Raw genomic sequence first — 19,811 nt, 5'->3', positions numbered from 1 at the left:
CCTTGGTCACTCTTCAACCCCCAAAATAACTTACCACTTAGAAAAGTGAGATGTTATCATCACACGAGACAGCAGTGTTATGGAGTGAGAAATGAGTGTTTAAGTTTGACACCTAGCTTTACAGGGGAACTTTGCTTTACTGCCGAAATACTGACATCACTGTGAGAGATCTCTGACAAAGGAAATCTAATAAATGAATTAGAAATACTTGAAAATAAACCTGACATATGAAATAACAGAAAAGATCTTCGTCTTCTCTGATAACTGTGTAATTAACAAGATTGAAAAATGGTTGAAACTGGCCACCAGGAGAGCTTCTGGGTCCACGATAGCTCCACATGTTCATTTAATGTCCAATTCCTTCCACAATGGCATTCCAGAGCATCAAAAAACCTAGCCATTTTTTAAACTGGCAAGCGAGTTTTCTGTTGTTCAGATAATTCTAAATGTCATAACCCTGTTAAAATTAAAATGAGGAGACAAAACAAGAATAATAATTTGGAGGCCGTTTCCTCTAGGCCTACACCATGCAAAAGGGAAGAAAGGAAAGAGAAATTTTAATGTTACTATCTATCTACTGCAATATCATAAATTAATTGTTAAGCTTTAAAAATGCTGTTTTTCCACATGGACTTGCTTTACTGAAGCTTCACAAACTTAAACCATGCATGATTTAAGGCCCTTTATTTTAAAGTTCTAAAGATATGTAATTCTGTTTATGTAAAACAGCCCTTCATAAATTTTCAAGGGATTTGTTACACTAAACTTTCCTATACTAAAGCAAAATTAATTAGTTCTTCAGAACAGGAGACTCTGAATTACACTTTCATGGCAAATTAGGTTTTGCTTTGTTACCATCTAAGAGCATGTGGATTAACTTGCTTAATACTACTTTCCTTCCTATAAACAATGGTTTGAATGTAATCGTAAGATTTGTGTTTGAGTTCTTTCTGGTTATTAGTGGTAACAGCCTCTTTTTATCAAAATTCATGTTTAAGACTATATGTGAATATATTTCACATTGACTGCACCTAAACTTTCAAAATGTAACCACATGGACAAGCAGAAAAAGAGTTATCTGGTGATGAAAAACTGCCAGCTACCCTATTCTCTTCTAGGTCTCATTAGTTTCCCTACAAAAACGTAGTTACTGCAGAGATAACAATGGCCCTTTTTCTTATCCAAGGACTGAGCTGACAATCCACAGAGTTTAAAATTACAGAAAACATCTATCTACCCCAGCCCAGAGCTTTTGCCTTACCTTTTCTAATGAGTAATGCTAAATAGCAGCTCTTAAAGATATTTAATTTTGAATCATTCTAAATCATTGTCATTTAGACTGGCTGAGGAGTTTTCAAGGTCAAGTTTTCAATGAATTTTGGGGTAATTTTAGTTTAGCAGATTTAGCAGGTCCCTGGAACTGTCCAGAAGGGCAGTGTGTTGGGCAGATTTCAGTTTTGTATTTAGGCTTCGACAGTCTGAGTCCAGTTTTAAGCATTTCAATTCTTTCTTTGGGGGAAGGGGAGAAGACTGGCAGTTATGTTTACTTGCCTTCTCCATTTACTAGCTGTTTAGTTTATCTCAAAGAGTCTCTAATTTTCATTCTTTTCCCTCTATGTCCCTTACACAATCTGTGATGACTGTGGGAATATCATACTTTGATCTGATTTTACCTTAAGCCATATTATCACAAGAGCCACAACTACTCTTACAGTATCAATGCTAATTAAAACAGTCTGCTTGATCAGAGATAAAACTATTACTGCCTGTATATTTAACTTCATTTTTCTTTAGCAATAAGATATTTAGGATTTATATCTATGATCATTTTGTCTTTTGCCTGATGAACCTTACAGCAGTGCACAACCTTATGGTGGCTAAGCATACCTGAATTAGTATTAACAAAGATGTTACTAAAGTGCACTTCTCTAGACCTTGTATTTTCAATAATTTGCAGATAAAATTATTTGCTGCTCAGGACCTTAAAACAATACTTACTATTTATTTATGCACTAATGGTGTTAGATAGTCAGGCTGAAATCTTTAAGATTACCATGATAATTTGGAGGTTGAATCACGTCTAAAATAATAACAATTGGACTTTCAGACATAGTGTAGATGAATCTTTAATTGAATATCATGGAATCGATTCTACCTGCTGGTGTGCTTAGCCATATGGTGGTCGAGTGGAAGGACCATCGGTAAAGGAGCCTTTTCAGACCGCATAAGCAGTAGATCAGGATCCCTCCATAGTACATGACCTGCATGAGGAAAGAAGTGATAGTCTAGTTAAAGCAACGGCCAGTGCCTTACACCCCTAAACTGCGAATGAACTGTAGGAGAGGATGGCATCCAAATCCTCACTCAGAAAATACATGTGCTGCCCAAAGGTTCTGATTCTGGTTCTAACAGGAGATGTGGAACCCAGCAGACACTGCTTGACAACCTCATATGGCCAGTGCATCACAAAAAGCGGCATCTAGGTGAAAAAACTACTATACAGTAAAAATCTGAGACACCTCCCAGGTCACTAATGTCTTCCCACTTCATTCTCCTCTTTGAATGACCTGAGATTTATGCTGCTGTTTCCCATTTACTGCCCTCACATATCCTTTAGTGATTTGGGACACACTGGCTGATTTTTTTCCTGAGAATGAACAAAGGTCTGTCCCTACCTCTCCTCACAAAATCCTGCCTCAGCTACTGTGAGGTTCCAACCCTCTTCTGCCTGACAAGACACACACGGCAGAAAAATTATTTGGAGATCTACTTCAAAAGTGGCACTAGTTGGTGCAGAATTTTACCCTCTACATTCCTTTGGGAAGCAGGGCCTGTTGAAAAATAATGTTTATAAAAATTGTGTCCCAACTCTAGCCCCTCTAAGTTATTTTTAAAACACTGGTAAATGAAACTACCACATGTGCTGTTCTTAGGTCGTTCAAAAATCTGTGTACAATTTGTGCATTTATATTCATAAAACATTCCAGCTTTCTCTCAAAATGAAAAAGATGGTCACCAAATCCTCAGCTTACAGCATGTGAATACTACTGAGACTGGGCTGAGGTTATTGTGAACATACACATTCTAAATTATTTAAAATGATTCTGCCAGAGGTTAGCAGTCAGCAAAGAATATAAATTTATTTTAATTAGTTTGAACCAAGGACCAGCAAAAATTCAGATCCTGCACTTCAGAATTATTCTAATTTAGCTTCTTGGCAACCTGGAAAGGAGAAAGATTATAATAACAGTTTAACTCAGATATATATCTTGCTATACTACATGATGCTGGAGAATATTTTGGAGATGGATGGAGTTGCTTCACAAGGTAGGATTTGGCCTGCCCCCCCGACAGTGCATTTCTAATTGATAATCCCAAATGACAGGGTTTTAGGTTTAATTTGCTAACCCATACAGGCAAGCAAATCAAATCAGACAAACAGGTCTTTAAACATGCCCTTAATAATATCTGAAATAATAGTACCTGAAACATCTCAACAATATCCGAAAGAAAAAAAAAGAAGAGGCATAATTCCGACAAACCATGCTGGAGGTCTTTTGATAACATCACTAAAATATCCACAAAGTATCAAAAAGTGAAATACCATAATTTTCCAACAGAAAACATGCTCACTTTGCAATGGGACCTCTTTCCAGTGGACAAGCATGTAGAAATAAGTTTGAGAATGCTTTATCCAATGACTAAGATGTAATTATATCTGCTGTATGCAAAGAGAGTTAAGTCCTGGTCCATAATATGTTTTTAAAAGGATTCATTTCTTGAAACAGTCAGTTATAAGCAAATAAACAAGATATAAAAAAGAGCCTTTACCTGTGAATGATTTTACCACATTCAAAAACCCAGTTGTGCATTTAGAGAGGACACTTTCTTTTGTTAAAAATATCCTTACTGAAGGAAAATATAGAAGGACAGGTAATATAGCAAAAACTTTTTATTTACTCATTATTGTAAGTCCAGACAGGTGAAATATCAACAACAGACATATGAGAAATTATTAGTGAAAAATTTTACAGCCAGAAATACTAAGGACATAGAGGAATTCAAAAAAATATATATTGTGAACAAAATTAATCCTCTCAAAATCATAGGTCTGCTATTAGAAGCAAACAGTTGAAATTGTCAATAACAATGCAGAACAGACAGAAGTATTCAACGAATATTTCTGCATAATGCAGTCCCATCCCAGTCATGAATGCCATATGGTTTTGCTTAAAATAATATGCAAATAATTTTTAAGACATGGGTAGATTAACTCTAAAAAGAATTTATTACTGGTCTGCCTGAGCAATTAATGTTGTTATTCGAGAAATTAAGGAATATTAAGGAAGTATTAAAACCTGGATAAAGCCACTGTTACTTTTGGACAACATGAAATATATGACCTTGATTATATGATTCTGGCGATGCTGGAATCAGTAGCAGGTAAAATAACTGAAAGCCTGATATGTGATGTAATCAATACAGAAAATGATTGCATAATTAGTGCCAATGAGCATGTCAAATTGGGTAGCTTTCTGGGTGAGATTGCCGAATATGATTGATAAAGGTGACTGCATTGACATATGCTTCTGTAAAGCAACAGACATACAGCAGTACATCAATCTAATTAAGTGATTAGCGTTATTCAAAAATCAGTGTAACACATAATAATTAATTAGAAGCTGTCTAAATGACAGATCTCCAAAAGTAACTATAAACAGCTAATCGTTATCCCTTGGGTACGTCTTGAGGAATTCATAGAGTTCCGTTCTCTTTCAGAAGCGAGTTTTGCCCCCCTCTCTGTGTTTCTAGTGCCCGGTGCCAGGCCTCTGCCGCCCCAGCCCATGCCTCTGCAGTGCCCAGCTGGCTGGTGCGGCTCCAGTTGCTCAGATCCCTGCTGGGAGCTGGCACAGGCTGTTTGCTGAAACGGGCATATGCGATGGCGCTAACACCAGTTCCCTTGGCCCGGTTTGGCATCCTGAGAGCCGAGTGCCTCTCTGACATGAAGTGGAATGAGCTCTAAACACACCCTTGACATCACTGCCTTGGGGGATTGAGCCCCACGTTTTAGAAAATGCTGTCCTCTGCTACTACATAAATTTATGAGTGATCTGAAGGAATATTTAACAGCATTAATGGTAAAATTTGCAGATGACATAAAATGCATAAAGCACTAAATAATGCAAAGGAAAACCAGTTTTTCTGTAGGGAAATTGACATCCTTTAGTAAGCCAGGATCATTTGAACATGTTTTTTGAGACAGCTGAATGCAAGGTCATTCAGCAGGAACAAAGAATGTAGGTCACGTTTAGAAGACTGGAGACTGTGTCCTGGAAAGCAGTGACTCTGAAAAGGATTTAGGGGTCACAGCGGTTAGCCAACTAAAGAGAAGCTCCCAGAACAATGTTCCAAGGCATTGGTACAGCCTTCAGATATAGGAGTGTTGGGTGGTGACATAACTGTATCCAAGTCTTCTGTACACTTTCAACAAAGGTGCTTAAAAATTAGAAATGTTGAGAAAAGCACTGTTGAAATACTGTTAGATCTGAAAAACTGATTAACAATAATGGAGTCCAAGTTACTTTATGCAAAGTGTGATTAAGAAGTGACTGTATTGTGGTATATAAAGATGTGTTACAGAGAGGGCTCAGGAAACACGTAATATTCCAAAGTCTGTCCAACAAGGAAAAACAATTTTGTGTTAGCAAAACAGTGCTCTCTTTTAACAGGGTGACTACATAACTGTTAAAACAACGTACACAAACTTTGTTTCCATTTAGAATTGCATTGTTTTCATTTAAGTTATGGACAAACACATGAAAAAAAGAAAGGAAAAGCATCTTTTAAAGTGCTTTAAAACTTTAAAAAGAAAAGCACAGCAAGCGTACATGACAGGCGAACAGACTGTACGGTATTGTGTTGTGTCTTGATGTTAAACACAGAACTGTAAATGAACAAAATAACACATTTTAAAATATAGTTTTCTATTGAGTTTATACTCTAGTATTGATTTATATTGTATTCTTTTGACCTTTTATTTTAAACATATTCAGAGTGAAGGTCTTTCTTGAACATCTGTGAAATATTTTGCACACTTAGGCTAGATGTAAATAATACATGTCAGAGAGATGTAAACACCAATGGGAGAAATAAATTATGTACGTGAACACAGGGCACTATAGCTGAAATAATGAGTTGAAACATAAGAAAGTTCCATTAACCTGATCATCAGAAAAAAATTCCTTATAATTGGAGGAATTCAACTTTGAAGAGATGTCTCCTTTGGGAAGTAGAAGCCCCATTACCTGAGACATTTAAAATAAAATGGACAAAACAGCACTGAAGAATGCTGAAGAACAATCCTTTGTCAGGACCATGATAGTCTTTTCCATATCTAATCTTTGTGATCTCCTGGTTTTTCTTATAATTTTGATTGTCATAAATATTTTATTTGATTGTTGACCTACAAAAGAAGTGATTTAAAGAATAGAACTTTAATGCAAGATTACCAGAATTCTTTTAGTTTCCATTCTCCTGTCAAGTATACCAACATTGCCAATATTACCATTACCTGTTATGCCTAACACAGAACAAGAGATTTAAAAAAAAATAAAAATAGAAAGCATTATAGCTGGTGAAATACGCAATGTGGAGGTGCTCAGTTTTTAGGAACTTGCATCTGAAAAAGAACAACCTTTATTAAAGCACTTCAGCACCCCGTTGACTATAGGGGAAGAATCAAATGCCTTAGAACAAGGCACAAAACTAAGCTTACAAAAACTAAGCTAAGTGGTAAGAGTGGGCTAAGGGTAGAGCTGTACATCGAATTCTGAATGTCTTTGAAGTTCAGGTATCTTAATGCTATTACTCCTTTGAGTAGAGGTTTTCCTGAAGGTTTTAGGTGCTCGTTTGTTTTTCAAAAACTAAGGAAACAAGCGTAGCCAGAAGACTTCTGTCTCTGCTCTATGCAATACTTTAGTGATTAAAGAACTCCTCCAAGATGATGAAGACACAGCATCAATTAAGTTTTCTCCTTGAGGGAATCTCCTGTCTCCTAAGAGCCTGTCTGTGGAATATTCTAGGGGAATACAAAAGACGGGGAGTGCTCCATCCGCTTCTTCTTTTGAGCCTCTTACAGTTTTTGTAGACTGAAGGCTTCGTTTGCCTTCAGACAGATTAAGCAGGGGCCTCTCTTCTGATTAGAGGTCTGTCACTGGGAACAGGGCACCCTGGGCTTAAGTCCCTGCTCCACTGACTGTTTCTGGTTTTATGGATATAAAACACATAAATGGTCCATAATACAGACACACAAAGACATCTTTTGTCCTTCCCAACTGGCCATAACCACGAGGTTACAGATTAATTCCCTCTCTCTGATCTAATGCATTTTTAATTCTTTCAGAGTACAAAGTGGAGCAGCTTCAACAGAAGGGATAGACTGTTTTCTTCCCTTCCATGTCCCCCTGGACTGCGGGCTGTTTACCTGACAAGTAGAAGAGGGTGGAAATCCTTGTTGCGCAGAGGGCAGCAAACCAGGTCCTCCACCTCAAGAATGTTTTAACCGCTGAGATTTTTACATTAAAATGAAGAATAACCAAACCTTTGAGGAGAAAGCATAAGATATAACTGAATTTTTGTGTGGAGGTTGACTTAGCAAACGTGCTCCAAGACCTGAGGGGCTCAGGCATAAGAGAAGCAAGTCTGTCAGATGAACCCTGAGATGCCTTTGGGCAACTACATCTTCTGGGAAATTTAAGCATAAAAACTGTAGCATCTATGGCAGTTAGCCACCTCCAAGGTCAGCTGTAACAAAGCGAGCGGTGTGAGGAAGCCTGGCTCCAATTTTAGTACCTACATTCCACATTGATCCCACCTTCAGCACTCAATCCCTGTCACACGGGGCTTCAGCGACTGGGTGGGCTCTCAGTACTGCGGGACCAGCTGAATGAACCTCATGGAAATGCCAAGTGACACATTTGGTAAAAGTACTTCTAAGGGCGTTTTTTTTGGACGCCGGGCCAGGGCCTCGCAGGGGGAGGGAGCCCAGTGGGAGCCCAACCGAGCGTCCCAGCGTGGCCTCCCCTCCGCGCCCCCCGGCCCGGGGCTGACAGGGGGGCGCAGGCGGGCAGCGGGCTCCCCTCACACCCCTCGCCCCGGGGGCAGGGCCCGCTGCCGGGGGCGGCTCCGGCGATCGCCCCGCAGCGCCGAGGGCCCGCAAAGGGAGAAAGAGAGGGGGGAGACGGCGGCGGCGGCGCCGCCCTCTGGAGAGAGCGCCAGGGAGAGGCTGGTGTGAAGAGCCGCATTTCAATGAGGGCCGGGCTAATGCAAATCAGTGCCATCGGCGGCAGCAGCAGAAGAAAGGCGAAGCAGCTGCAGCCCGGGCTTCCCGACAGCGCACTCCAGCCAGGGGAGGCGTAACAAAGGCAGCGGAGCCGCTTTCTGCGGCAACTTATCTGCGATTATAAACCGGGTGGTTGCCGGGGGGGAGGGGGGGGAAGCTGCCGCTCTTTGGCCGCTTTCCCGTTCTGAGCTGTCTCCGCCTTCCCTCCGCGCCCCGCCGGCAGGTCTGAGGGAGAAGGTGCCGCTCGCCAGGCTGCGGAGAACAGGTAAGCGGCGGGGTGTGTGTGTGGGGCTCTGAGGCGCGGCCGTTGGGGCGCGGCCGTTGAGCGCTGCGCTCAGCCGCGGCGCGGTGCACCTGTGCCCATTGTGTGGGGCGGCGGCCTGCGCCGCAGCGCCGGCCCCGCCGGCCACGGGCGACGCGGGCACCCGCCGCTGGCCCCTGCAGCGGGCTACCGGCGTGAGGCGGCTGGCTGGCCCCCGGGGCAACCCGCCGGGTGTCATCCCCGGCCCGGCGTGAGGCGAACGTACCTCGGTTTTGTCACCGCTGCGGGGCTGAGGCGGTTGATGCCGCCTGCCGCGGGCTGGTTGTATTTCAGACACGTTTCCCCAACCCCAGCAGAATAAACCCTCTTCCCCCCCCCGCCCCTTGGAGCTGCTGCCGCATGTATCCGCGTCCCACCCCCCCCGCCCCGCAGTGACCGAGTAGTCATTCTGCTGCTCGGTCTCCGAATGGTGTTGGCTGGTTCCCGGTCACACTGCTGTATGATGTGTTCATTTTATTTTTTATCAGCATGTCTGATTGTTTTATGTAATTGCGCACCCACACCTGCATCACAAATAATTCTTTAACAGAGGTACAGGGTGTGAAGTGTTGGGCATGGTGGTTTTCCAGGGGTGTGTCCTTTTCTTTTTCTATAGCTATCTATCTATCTATCTATCTTGATACACACGGAGGCATCTGGTCAGATCAAATTGTTTAGGATTTCTTTGTCTGCTCTGACCTTGTGGTTTGAACACGCTTTTCTCCAAATAGCAGGACTGGTGTTCAAGGGGAGCTCTATTTCGGTTTTAAAGGGCGTAATTGGGAATTACAGCCATTATTGATTAAAGCCTAAGTGTGCGGAAGAAAGGGCAGTGACTCGCGTTTCTTCCTCCCCCCATCCAAAATTGCTAAAGCTGAAAGACTCTAAAAAAAAGTATGTCTTCATGTAAACTTGCTTTTCCTTTTTTGTGTGTGTGTTTTTGAGATGGTTTGAGCAAATGAAACAGCAGACCTAAGAAAAATCCATTTTTCTTGGCACAGGCATTGCTTTTGAGATACAGTTTCTGAATTGTGAGTTCTGGGGTTGTTTAAATCTGAATAACAGGTTCTCATTGGAATTAAAAGTAAATTTGAAGTAAAATAACTTACGAATAATTTTTAACGTGGAAATGGTGGTGGTATAGTCTTGATCCTAAGCTGTGGCCACTGAGTGATATTTTGTATTTAACCCATAGAGAAGTGTCAGTGAAATGCCACAGCAAATGTTCTAGTTATTTTCACTGAAGTGGGGTGTATGTGCGTATTGAGGAGGAAAACGTAGATTAGTCTTTTTATTTTATGTATATATATATATACACACACATATATACTGCAGTGTATGTATATGTTAGGTACCTTAAACTATTTACAAATATAAATGTTGCATATATACATTAGCACAGGATCGTGTGCCAGTGTAACAAAATAAGGTGTGAGCTGTAACCAAAGCAGGGTAAATAATTTCTGCCGAGGCCCCGCACTTGCAGTGGTTGGCCTTAGGTGCTTCTTCTAGTCAAGCACGTGAACAGCTCTCAGAAGTTGCTGAGCACATCCCCTACAGCTTTGCGGCATCAGGGTCCAGCTGTATAATCATAGGTTTAGTACAAACTTCTGTAAGCTAAAGAGCATCCTTAAGTCTTTCTCTATTTCCCCCTTCTGGTTTACAACTGGTCTGAATATATTTTTTTTTTCCTAGTGGTCACACAGTTTATGAGTGGTCGAAACAAAGCTGGTGCTTGCTATTTTTTTTCTTTTTATTGGAAATCAATGAGAGAGACCACTTCTAAATTAGGTCTGTGTATCTGTGCTATGAATAAACTTACCGTGCTTTGCTGTTCTGCAGACAACTGCAAATCTAGGTGGCTCTTAAATTAAAAGAAATGTGTTTTGAACCTAATATTCTTTTTAGTCATTCATTTTTTTTTTGTATTTTTGTTTCTCTTATTTGTGAAGATTAATGTGCAATTTGTAGTATTTAGTCTTGTGCTGGTTGTAAAAAGGAATGGAAGTACCTACCTCCTTGATTTCATTTCAGAACATATTGAAGTTCCATTTATGTGAACTATATTGAACAACTGGGATCATTTTAGTCAGAGCTGCTGGGTTTTTGTCATTGTCAAACATGGGAGGCGCCAATCGGTAATTTGCCCATTGACACTGAATTTATCACTTCAGTGATAGTTTTGTAGGCAAAAGAAGCTGTCAGCCTTAATAAATTTGAATATTAGGCCTAGGATATTAATAAAACTTCATGCAGATTTTGTAAAGAACTACAGTAGCTTGCTCACTGAAAAAAATACTACTTTCCTGTCTCCCTCTAATACTGGCTTTTATTTCATGACATTTCGTTCAGAGTATGCACAAGGGCAGCAGAAGTAATTTATTACAAAGCTTAGGCTGTAGGGAAAGCAGTGGTTGGAACATGCAAAGACTTTTGAACAGTGGGCGTGACCCACTAAGTCCACACACTGGCAGTGGTAGTCCCGATTCTCATCACCAACCTGCACCATCTGTTCGTCTGAGAAATTCTTAGTTGCTTACTCGTTGGCGACTGGTTGCCCTTCTGAAATGGCACCTCTTGAGATCGCAGTTGCAAGAAACAGTTTAGTGGGGGCGAACGGTCTAGAGGGTGGACTGGACTCAAATAGCACCTGAATATAACATGAGAAAAAGTAGAAGGTTGATGCGTTTGTTCTTTTTTTCCAGTAGCTCAACTTTGTCACCTCATTTTCAGAGTTCTTACTGAATTTGAATGAACGCTTTTTAATGTTTGCACATTGCTAGCAGTTGGTTTCATGAGTGGCTTTTCTATGGTGTATAAAAGCCTAACTTATAAACTCGGTTTTATGGCATGTCAAGAGAGTTAGCTTTAAAATTAACATGTCAACATAGCATGGTTTCATTCAAACATTTTTCTCAACCTGGACAGTGGTCCTCTGTAAGTACCGTGTATAGAACGTGAAGACTGAAAGTGATCTCCCTTAAAATGCATAAGTTTTTTCAAGTTTTTCTTTTCTCTTGTGCATCCCTTAGGTTGAACTTCAAGATGTCCTTTGGGAGAGATATGGAGCTGGAGCATTTTGATGAGCGTGATAAAGCGCAGCGATATGGCAGAGGGTCCCGGGTAAATGGCTTACCCAGCCCTACTCACAGTGCCCACTGCAGCTTTTACCGAACCCGTACTCTACAGACCCTGAGTTCTGAGAAAAAAGCCAAGAAAGTTCGTTTCTATCGTAATGGAGACCGGTATTTCAAAGGGATTGTATATGCCATCTCCCCCGACCGGTTTAGATCATTTGAAGCTCTCCTGGCTGATCTGACCCGAACTCTGTCTGACAATGTGAATCTGCCCCAGGGAGTGAGAACAATCTACACGATTGATGGCTCCAAGAAGATTTCCTCCTTGGACCAGCTAGTGGAAGGTCAGCAGTAAGATTTGGAGGTGTAAAGTTATGTTTGAGTCAGTGTGTATTTGTCTAATCTATTAAGTCTTCTGCAAACAGGTAATGGTATTGTTGTTCTTATTGATGAAGAAAGGATCTTTGATGGTATAACTGGAATTGTGAATATCTTAAATTGTGTCATGAAATATTGTAGCCTTGCTACTTATTTCCCTCTTGTTGAAAGTGTCTGACTTTTCCCTTTCTGTTAACCTAGTGTTGATAGTACTAGATCTTGGAGATTGCATCTGCTCCTTCTTTTGAACTTGCATATTTAAAAATGGCGATGAGAGTTTAGTCACTTAAACTTGACAAGGTCCATGGTGCCGATGAAACCTACATGAAATTCAGTTCTGATGGATTTTATTATTATTTTTTTTAAGTCTGTCTGTACCTAGTGAAGAGCTTCCCTACAAGTAAATATACCTTCAGTAAAACACTCTCCTGCCATGGAGTGGCACAGATGTAGGCAACATGTTAAAAGAGTAACGTTGTAGCCATGGTTTAGCTGGGGTGGAGTATAAACTTTTCTCCCCTGTAGCATTTCCCATTTCCTCTTCTCTAGTCCATTGGCATCCTTATGTTGTTTTTAAATAAGGCTCAGTATAAAGCATTACCAGTGATTTGGTCAGAACTGACAGGTCTTGGTCACTGTCAAACATTGGAGATGCCAGTTGCTAATTTGCTCATTGACACTGAATTTTTCACTCCTTCAGTTGGCAAAAGAAGCTGTCAGCATTAATCAATTTGAATATTAGACTTAGGATATTAATAATACCTTTTGCAAGTTTTACAAATAGACAAAGTGGCTGTTCCAACATAAAGTACTTCTGGCTTGCAGTGGGTTTCTTTTTGTGTGTGGAGGCAATAGCTCCTAGTATAAAACATCAGAATGTATAAGGTCTCAAAGCATAAACAAGCACATGGACATAACTGAGGTTCTTTTTTATCTGTAAAGTTTAAATGCAGGTGCTTGACAGTGCTCAAAGGAAATAAAGGTGCAACAATTGTTTCATTGTTGCTTCCATCCTGCCCCTGTCCCCCATGTGCCATGGGTGAACCTGCAAAGCATGGATCTAAGCCACTGGACAGCCAATTTAGAGTTGTAACAGAGACTGGAGTTTCTTTATGATTTTCATTTTTAGTGTCAGGTGAGAGAACATGCAGTATCAGGATGTAATAAGAGGATCAGAAGAAAGCAAATGTGGGAAGAGAAGAAGAAAAGGGTAATGTCAGATAAGGTTCCTGAAAGAAGAGCACATCTTTGTGTAGCAGGTGTTCAGTCACCATTGAGTGGTCTCCTTTAGGTGTTGTAGCAGAGGAAAGCTTTTTAAGGAGAAGTCTTGAGAAGAGGATAGTCTTGATCATGCTGTCTCTTACTCTCCTTTTTAATGCAAGGAGGATTAAGATGCTCAAAAAGAAAATTGAAGTGGTGGGATTGTTCATGTAAGTAAGAGAGTTTGGGGTTAGGACCATAGGTTTAGTGAAATGGAAAGAAAACTAGTCTTAGATCAATGTTATGAATTCCAGGCCAGAATTAGAACTGTATTTGTGAGGACAGTATTTAATTGGTGGAGAAAATCAATTTCTGGGAGGAAAGACCAATATTAATCAACATCTATTTAAAAGCAGTGTTTGTGCATTTTCTACTCAGTAGTGGTATAAATAATTGTGCTTATTTGATTGGTATGCTCATCAAGAAGCAAGTATCATTGGTGTTAATGTTGATTTGCATAGTCTTTTGCTGCCAGTCAGAACCAGCTTTTGGAAGGAAGGAGCTGAATGCAGAAATAAATTCAGCAGCCTATAAGATTGGTTTATTTTGGCATCCTAGAGAAGAATAATACCAGTTATAAATCAGTCAGTCAAAATGAATGACAGTGCAAGAGCATAAGTTTATTTTAAAGAAGGTCTTTGGGATTTCTTTTAGATCTGTGGAACTTTATTCCTTTCCTCTTCAGTGAATACATCCTCCCTTCCTATGTATAGTTCAAGTTGGACAGTCTTATTTTCTTGTGCTATTAACACTGTAGGTTTTACAGAAGTCAGTCTTTGTGTGCCAATAGAGAGCTACATCCTTGTTCCACCTGAAAGCGGGCTTCTGTCTATTTGTATAAAACTGCAAAGTGGGTTATTTTGTTCTGTTTCCCTCGTAGAGCTTCACTGTAGAGTAAAGGTTCATATATTATTAGCTCAGTGATGGTTTTTACGTAAGCACTGTCCACTCTTTACTGCACAAATTTATTAGAGTTTGGCTAGTCTGCTACAGCATTAATTAGCTTGAAGCTGTGCTTTGTGTTTAAATAGCTGGAAAATCACTTGATTTTTTGCCCCTTGCCAAATGACATTTATGCTCAAACTATTGAAATTCGAAGCATTGCTTTCTTCATGGTGAGACTATTCCCTTAGTGTATGAATTCATTTAATGAGACAGTGTTGAATTGAGATGATTTTTTTTCTTTTTTTTCTGTGTTTTTTTTTTGTATTGTTTTTTGGTGATTGTTTTATAAGGTAAATGTGTAAAGCCTTGATTTGGTGTTGGTTTTTTGCCTTTGTGCCTGTGAGGAAGTTACAGTACTCTTACCTTCCCATATGATACATGAAGACAGAAGCAAGTAGCTCCTGGGGGAAACAAGACAGCAGCCACTGTCTTTCATCCCAGAGCTAAATACATAAAACTGCATGAAAGATAGTCCCAAAGGAGAAAGATTGTAAAGGAACTGTTTTGCTTCAGTAATATTTATTTCTGTCTTGCATACAATTCAGAGCTGGCATGGCTGTATGCTGGTGCTGTAGGTTATTTTGAGGTGCACGGACACATTTTCCCTTTATTTGAAACTAATGACTTCCCTAGGGTTGTTGGGTTTTGTTGTTTGGTCTTTTTTTTAAGACTTGGGGCATGTGAGATTTGTTGGAATTTGATAGCAAGGGGTATGTACTTCTGTAAGAAGTTTTGCATGCTCTGTAACTTCTCCTGTCACCTTAGATGAAGGCAAGAATGCAATGGATTCAGGTTACCTTCTTTTTGTCAGACCTGATGTTCAGGACCCTTTTGCCTTTAAAGAATTATTTCCAAATGTGACATGACTTTATTCCCTAGGTACGGCATGTAATCAAAGCATGTAGAAACAATAAAGATGAAGTTGCTCTTAAGGCTAAATTGTCTCGCTGTAAACAAAGTCTCAGGAAAGGACTAAATGTCTTTTGCTTTTCCAAAAGTGTGCTATCTTTAAAGCTGAGGCAGGGGTGGACTGGTGGGTCTTACCCCCAAAATGACCATTGAACAGTGTAACAAGAACAGTAATAGATTGGAATGAGCACGATAACTCTGAAACAAAGAGTATTATTTACAGTTTTTACTCCTGGGGTCCTGCTATGTGGAACAAAGACCACAGAATCAATCCACAGCCAGAACTGCATCCCTTTCTCATTAATTTCTATTATAATATTACCTCAGAGTCTTGGGTATGTACCAGAATCAATTGTTTTAGGTTTCCACAATACCTACCACAAAAGATGAACCCTGCAGCAGAGAGCTGGCAGTCAAAGACAAACCAAAAACCCCAAACCACAAGGCTGAGAGAGTACTGGGAAACAGCATCGTCACATGTCGATACTGGGTGCACTGCCAAACTATTGTAAAGACTTGTATGCGTGCGTGCACATTTTATGTAGGCATAATGGCAAAAACAGTTTTAAGGAATAATCTGGAAAAGAAAAATGAATGTCTGTCGGGAGTTATTGCAGAGATGCAGTCCTCATTGAAGGAGCAGTTTGAAAGACCACAGATATGCCACGTTTAAAATCTGGTAATGGCTGTAACTGGCTACTAACTCCTGGGAGATGTGAACCTCCCTGCAGTGGCAGAGGAGATGATGGCCCACGTGAGGGCTGTGGGAAGGCTTGTGTGAGTGGAGGCAGGTGGTTTGCGTTTGATGTAGCAGAGAAGCTGCCTGCCACTGGAGGGTTCAAAAGGCCAGAGCAGTGGGCTGTGACAGTCCCTGACTGTTTTTGTATGTGGGTCTCGGTAATCCCACTGTCACCTCATCCCTCTTACCTCAGCTTTTCCCTCTTCTACCTTGCTTCTTCCTTGACTCTGCGACCCACTCCAGCGGTGCTGGTGGGAAGCCCAGCCAGGCCAGAATGTAAGTCGTGGCCAGGTTGATGTGGTCTCTGATGTGCTCTGGAGGTAATGCTCTTTCTTCTAAGCCATGCCTACCTCAGCAGCTGGGAACTGATGGGCTGGGAGGATTCATATGCATATGTAATATGCTATCAAAATAATAATAGTAAAGTATCTGTTTAAATGTTTGTAGAGCTGAATCTATGTGGACATTTGTTTATGGGATTGAATTTACACTGGATATTTACCATGGACTTGATCCAGAGCTATCCAAGTTAGTGAAACTTGGACTGGATCCTGTGGCAGAAATGCCTGCAATCCTTATATTGTTTAATAAACAAACAGCTGAATAATCCTCTTGCATAAAATGGTAGAGGGTTGTTCTGGCACTGTTTCTTTGATTATTTTATTTCATGAATTTGAGAAGATCCATCCATTAGCCAGTTGATTCACATTGTGTCTTCCTTAACTTCTTGGAAGGTCCCGTGGTTTATTATTCTAGGTTCTTTCTAGTTATTTTTTTTATGCATGTATAACGCCTATCTTGCTTGTAGTGAGACACTGGAAATTTGGGAGGGCAGAGACAGAGGAAGTATGTCTTTATCTTGATAGTCACTGACTTTTGATGAGGGAAAAAAAAAATTTTTAGTCTGAGCTGAACAGAAAGAATCATGTGCAAAAGAAGTCCTTTAAAAGGTCTGAGGAGATCTGATTTAAAGTTCCTTGTGCATTGGATTGCTCAGTGAACATGGGTAGGTCAGATTTATTTCCCGTAGATGTTCCATTTCTTTTGCAGTGTTGCATTTTTTTCAGACACTGCAGAAACACAAGGCAGCAGTAATGTAGTTTAAGTAGGTTATTGCTCTATTAACTAACGCGTTTGGGAACTATCAGGTAGTAACTTATTTGATTCAGGTCATCTTCCTTTTGCAGTCTGCTCTGCGTGCTGAGTGATAGTCAGAAATCTTTGTCCTTTTCCCTGAGAGATTGCTCTTCTGCCTTTTTGCATGTATAAAACCAAGAGGTGGAAGTGAGGAAGGGCAAGTGTGCCTGTTGCACGGGGTGCTGGGGGTGCCAGTCCCTTCCCTGTTCTCTTAATTTTTTTATTGCCCCATATGTTGGGGAAAAGGACCGCAATGACTGACTGCTGCACTGAGCAGCCTCACCACGGTGCCTCACCACCAAAGTGTGCGATTAATACAGTTCCTCTGTCTCTGGTGGGCCCATAAATTAACTTTCCTTTCTTCGTACATACTCGCCTATGAGGAATCAACGCTGTTTTTAATAATTTGGCAGTCCTGTTGCCTCACAAAGAAGGGTTGGTTTTTCCTTCTCTGCTTGCATGGTTCAAACAGGTTCTTTATTCCTTCTCCAGGGTTTTCACCTACGGCCAGCTGGCCGTCTTTATGAAGCCATTTTAGGCCAAGCTGCCTTTAGCAGAGAAAAGCAATGCAAATGCATTTTTAAGAGATAATGCCTTGATCATTCTTGTAGTGAGAATATCGGCAAGCTGAAGGAAACAAACTAACTGTTAATACCAATATGCCAAAGAGAGAATCAAAACTTGCATCAGGAAAGCTCCATCACTTATGGGCAGTGATTCAATGTCTCCTTAGCAGCCACCTTGTACATAGATATTATTTTTTTAATTATATTTTTAATCCACAATGCATATAATGAAATTCTGTCATGACCTATAAGATCTGTCTTTCAGTGTTACATGGCTGTGGTGGTTCAGCTGCATTGAAATTCGACAGGTGTGTAACTGCAGGTAGTAGGTTTTTGTTTGTTTTGTTTTGGTTTTTTTTTAAGCATAAACTGCGTTTTGGGATCTGGCCTTCTACATGATTAGCTTTCGGATTAGCTTCTCAATGCTAAGATTTATTTTAATTGTTCCACATGGAATTTCCTGAAGTGTTGAGCACTTGCACAGCTTAAATTGCAGGATTACTGGTTCAGAACTGGCAAACAGGCATTGTGTATCTTTTTATTTTTCTTTAAAGGTTAAAGTGGTGTGTGTTTTCTATTTGCACTTTTCCTGTGAGGAGGCAGGAGGGCTGTCAGGAAAGGGATTCTTTCTAAGATGCAGTAATGACTTTTCCCAGATGTCAGATATCCCAAAAACAGCTGGGTGTCCCCCTTTTCTTTTTCTAATGGCTATTGATAGTGTAATCAAGAGTCAAAATATCATTAGTGACAGCTGACTGCACTGTGAAATGCTCGCTCTCCTCTCTTGGGGAGCTGTAGTCAAATAGACACTTTAAGTGGGCTGTCTCTTCTATGCTTTTCTTCAATCCAGTATCTCCAAAGATTCATTCTTCAACACACATGCTCCCTTACAAATCCAGTGCTTGAAGATTGTTACCTTCTTCCTCCAGCTGCCAGTTAGTCAAAGACGATGTTTCTGGGCTATATTTGTGCCCAGGCCTGACCCAGAGTAAGAGCTGATGGTGCTCAGTGGGATTATCACCAGAGGTGTATTTTCCTGGTGCTTTGGAGCTGGGAAAACCAACTTGCTACTGGTGTTGCCTGTCCGCAGATCACAGCTTCTGTCTCCCCTCAGGTACAAGTCATGGGGGCGAGTCTGTTGTCTGCAAGGCAGTTGTAGTCAAAGGTTAAGGAAAATAAAAAGGAAAAAAAAAGAAAATTGTGTCATCACCTAATAGTTTTGGTGAGGAAGCAATAGTTAAGGCAGAAGGTGGATTTATTGGACTATAGCCCCGTGCAAAACTTCTTTGCATTCTTCTCTCTTTAATGTGACTGTGAAAAGGAAGAGAGGGTGAAAATCCAGGTGAAGGCTTTTTGTCCTTGTCTTTTGAGATTTCCTCTGCATACAAACACCACAGGGGCTAAAGGAGTAGACTGGACATTGAAATTTCTAGCAGCTGACAGGGTGGGTCCCATGTTCAGGAAATTTAAGCTTGTGTTTGGATGTTTCTAGTGCTTGGAGTACTTAAAATTTGCTGGATGTCACCATAAAACAGGGTTTACTGATCTTAAGATCAGATATAAGATACTTTTAGGACATAGAGGTCTTGTCCTTTTAGTTTTTGTTCTTATAGGCCTGGTCCTGAGGGCCACCATGAAGGAGAACTGCAGTCCCTGGCTAACATCCTTGAAGGTTAATAAGCCCCAGCACTTCATTGAAGTATAAACAGTCTTAAATAACAGTATTATGGGAGAGAAGTCTGTATTTCTATTTTCGTATAGAAGATAGTTCTTACTAAAGATATTTCATTTTAGAAGGCCTTGGATACTCTGCCTCCAAGATATTGTGGAGTTAAATATGAGCCTCTTCAAGTGGAAAAAAAAATAATCTTGGTGCAAATATTTTATTCATGTAATATAGTACTGTTGGAAATGAAGAAAGGGAAAAAGTCTGATGTTAAAACAATCCCATAACTTCAGTGATTGTATTGGTCTTTTTTATGGTCATTTACACCAAAATTAGTTCTGTAATGAAGAGCTAACATGCTGTTAGAAGCTACAAGGAACCCAGCTGGCCTTTAAATATAGCTGATTTAAAATCATGTGGAATGCTGTCCTTTCAACAAGGGGAACCAAAAGAGTTCTTAATAAACTGAATGTAAGTCTTCTGGGTATAATG

At 40.5% G+C, this 19,811-nt stretch overlaps 1 protein-coding gene across 7 annotated transcripts in view; it reads left to right on the top strand.

The window, feature by feature from the left end:
* The first annotated feature begins 11,687 nt into the window (after positions 1-11,687).
* The window catches only part of DCLK1 (doublecortin like kinase 1), a 247,369-nt gene continuing 239,245 nt past the window's right edge, over positions 11,688-19,811 (top strand). For all 7 annotated transcript variants that reach the window (XM_054187925.1, XM_054187926.1, XM_054187928.1 and 4 more), the window contains exon 1: positions 11,688-12,063. In XM_054187925.1, the coding sequence (XP_054043900.1) occupies positions 11,688-12,063 (376 nt within the window). The remainder of the gene's footprint in view (positions 12,064-19,811) is intronic.

Source organism: Rissa tridactyla, chromosome 1 (genome assembly GCF_028500815.1).
Source record: "Rissa tridactyla isolate bRisTri1 chromosome 1, bRisTri1.patW.cur.20221130, whole genome shotgun sequence".
Lineage (NCBI taxonomy): Eukaryota > Metazoa > Chordata > Aves > Charadriiformes > Laridae > Rissa > Rissa tridactyla.
Note: the sequence above shows the minus strand (reverse complement) of the source record. Positions and strands in the feature narration are given on the sequence as shown.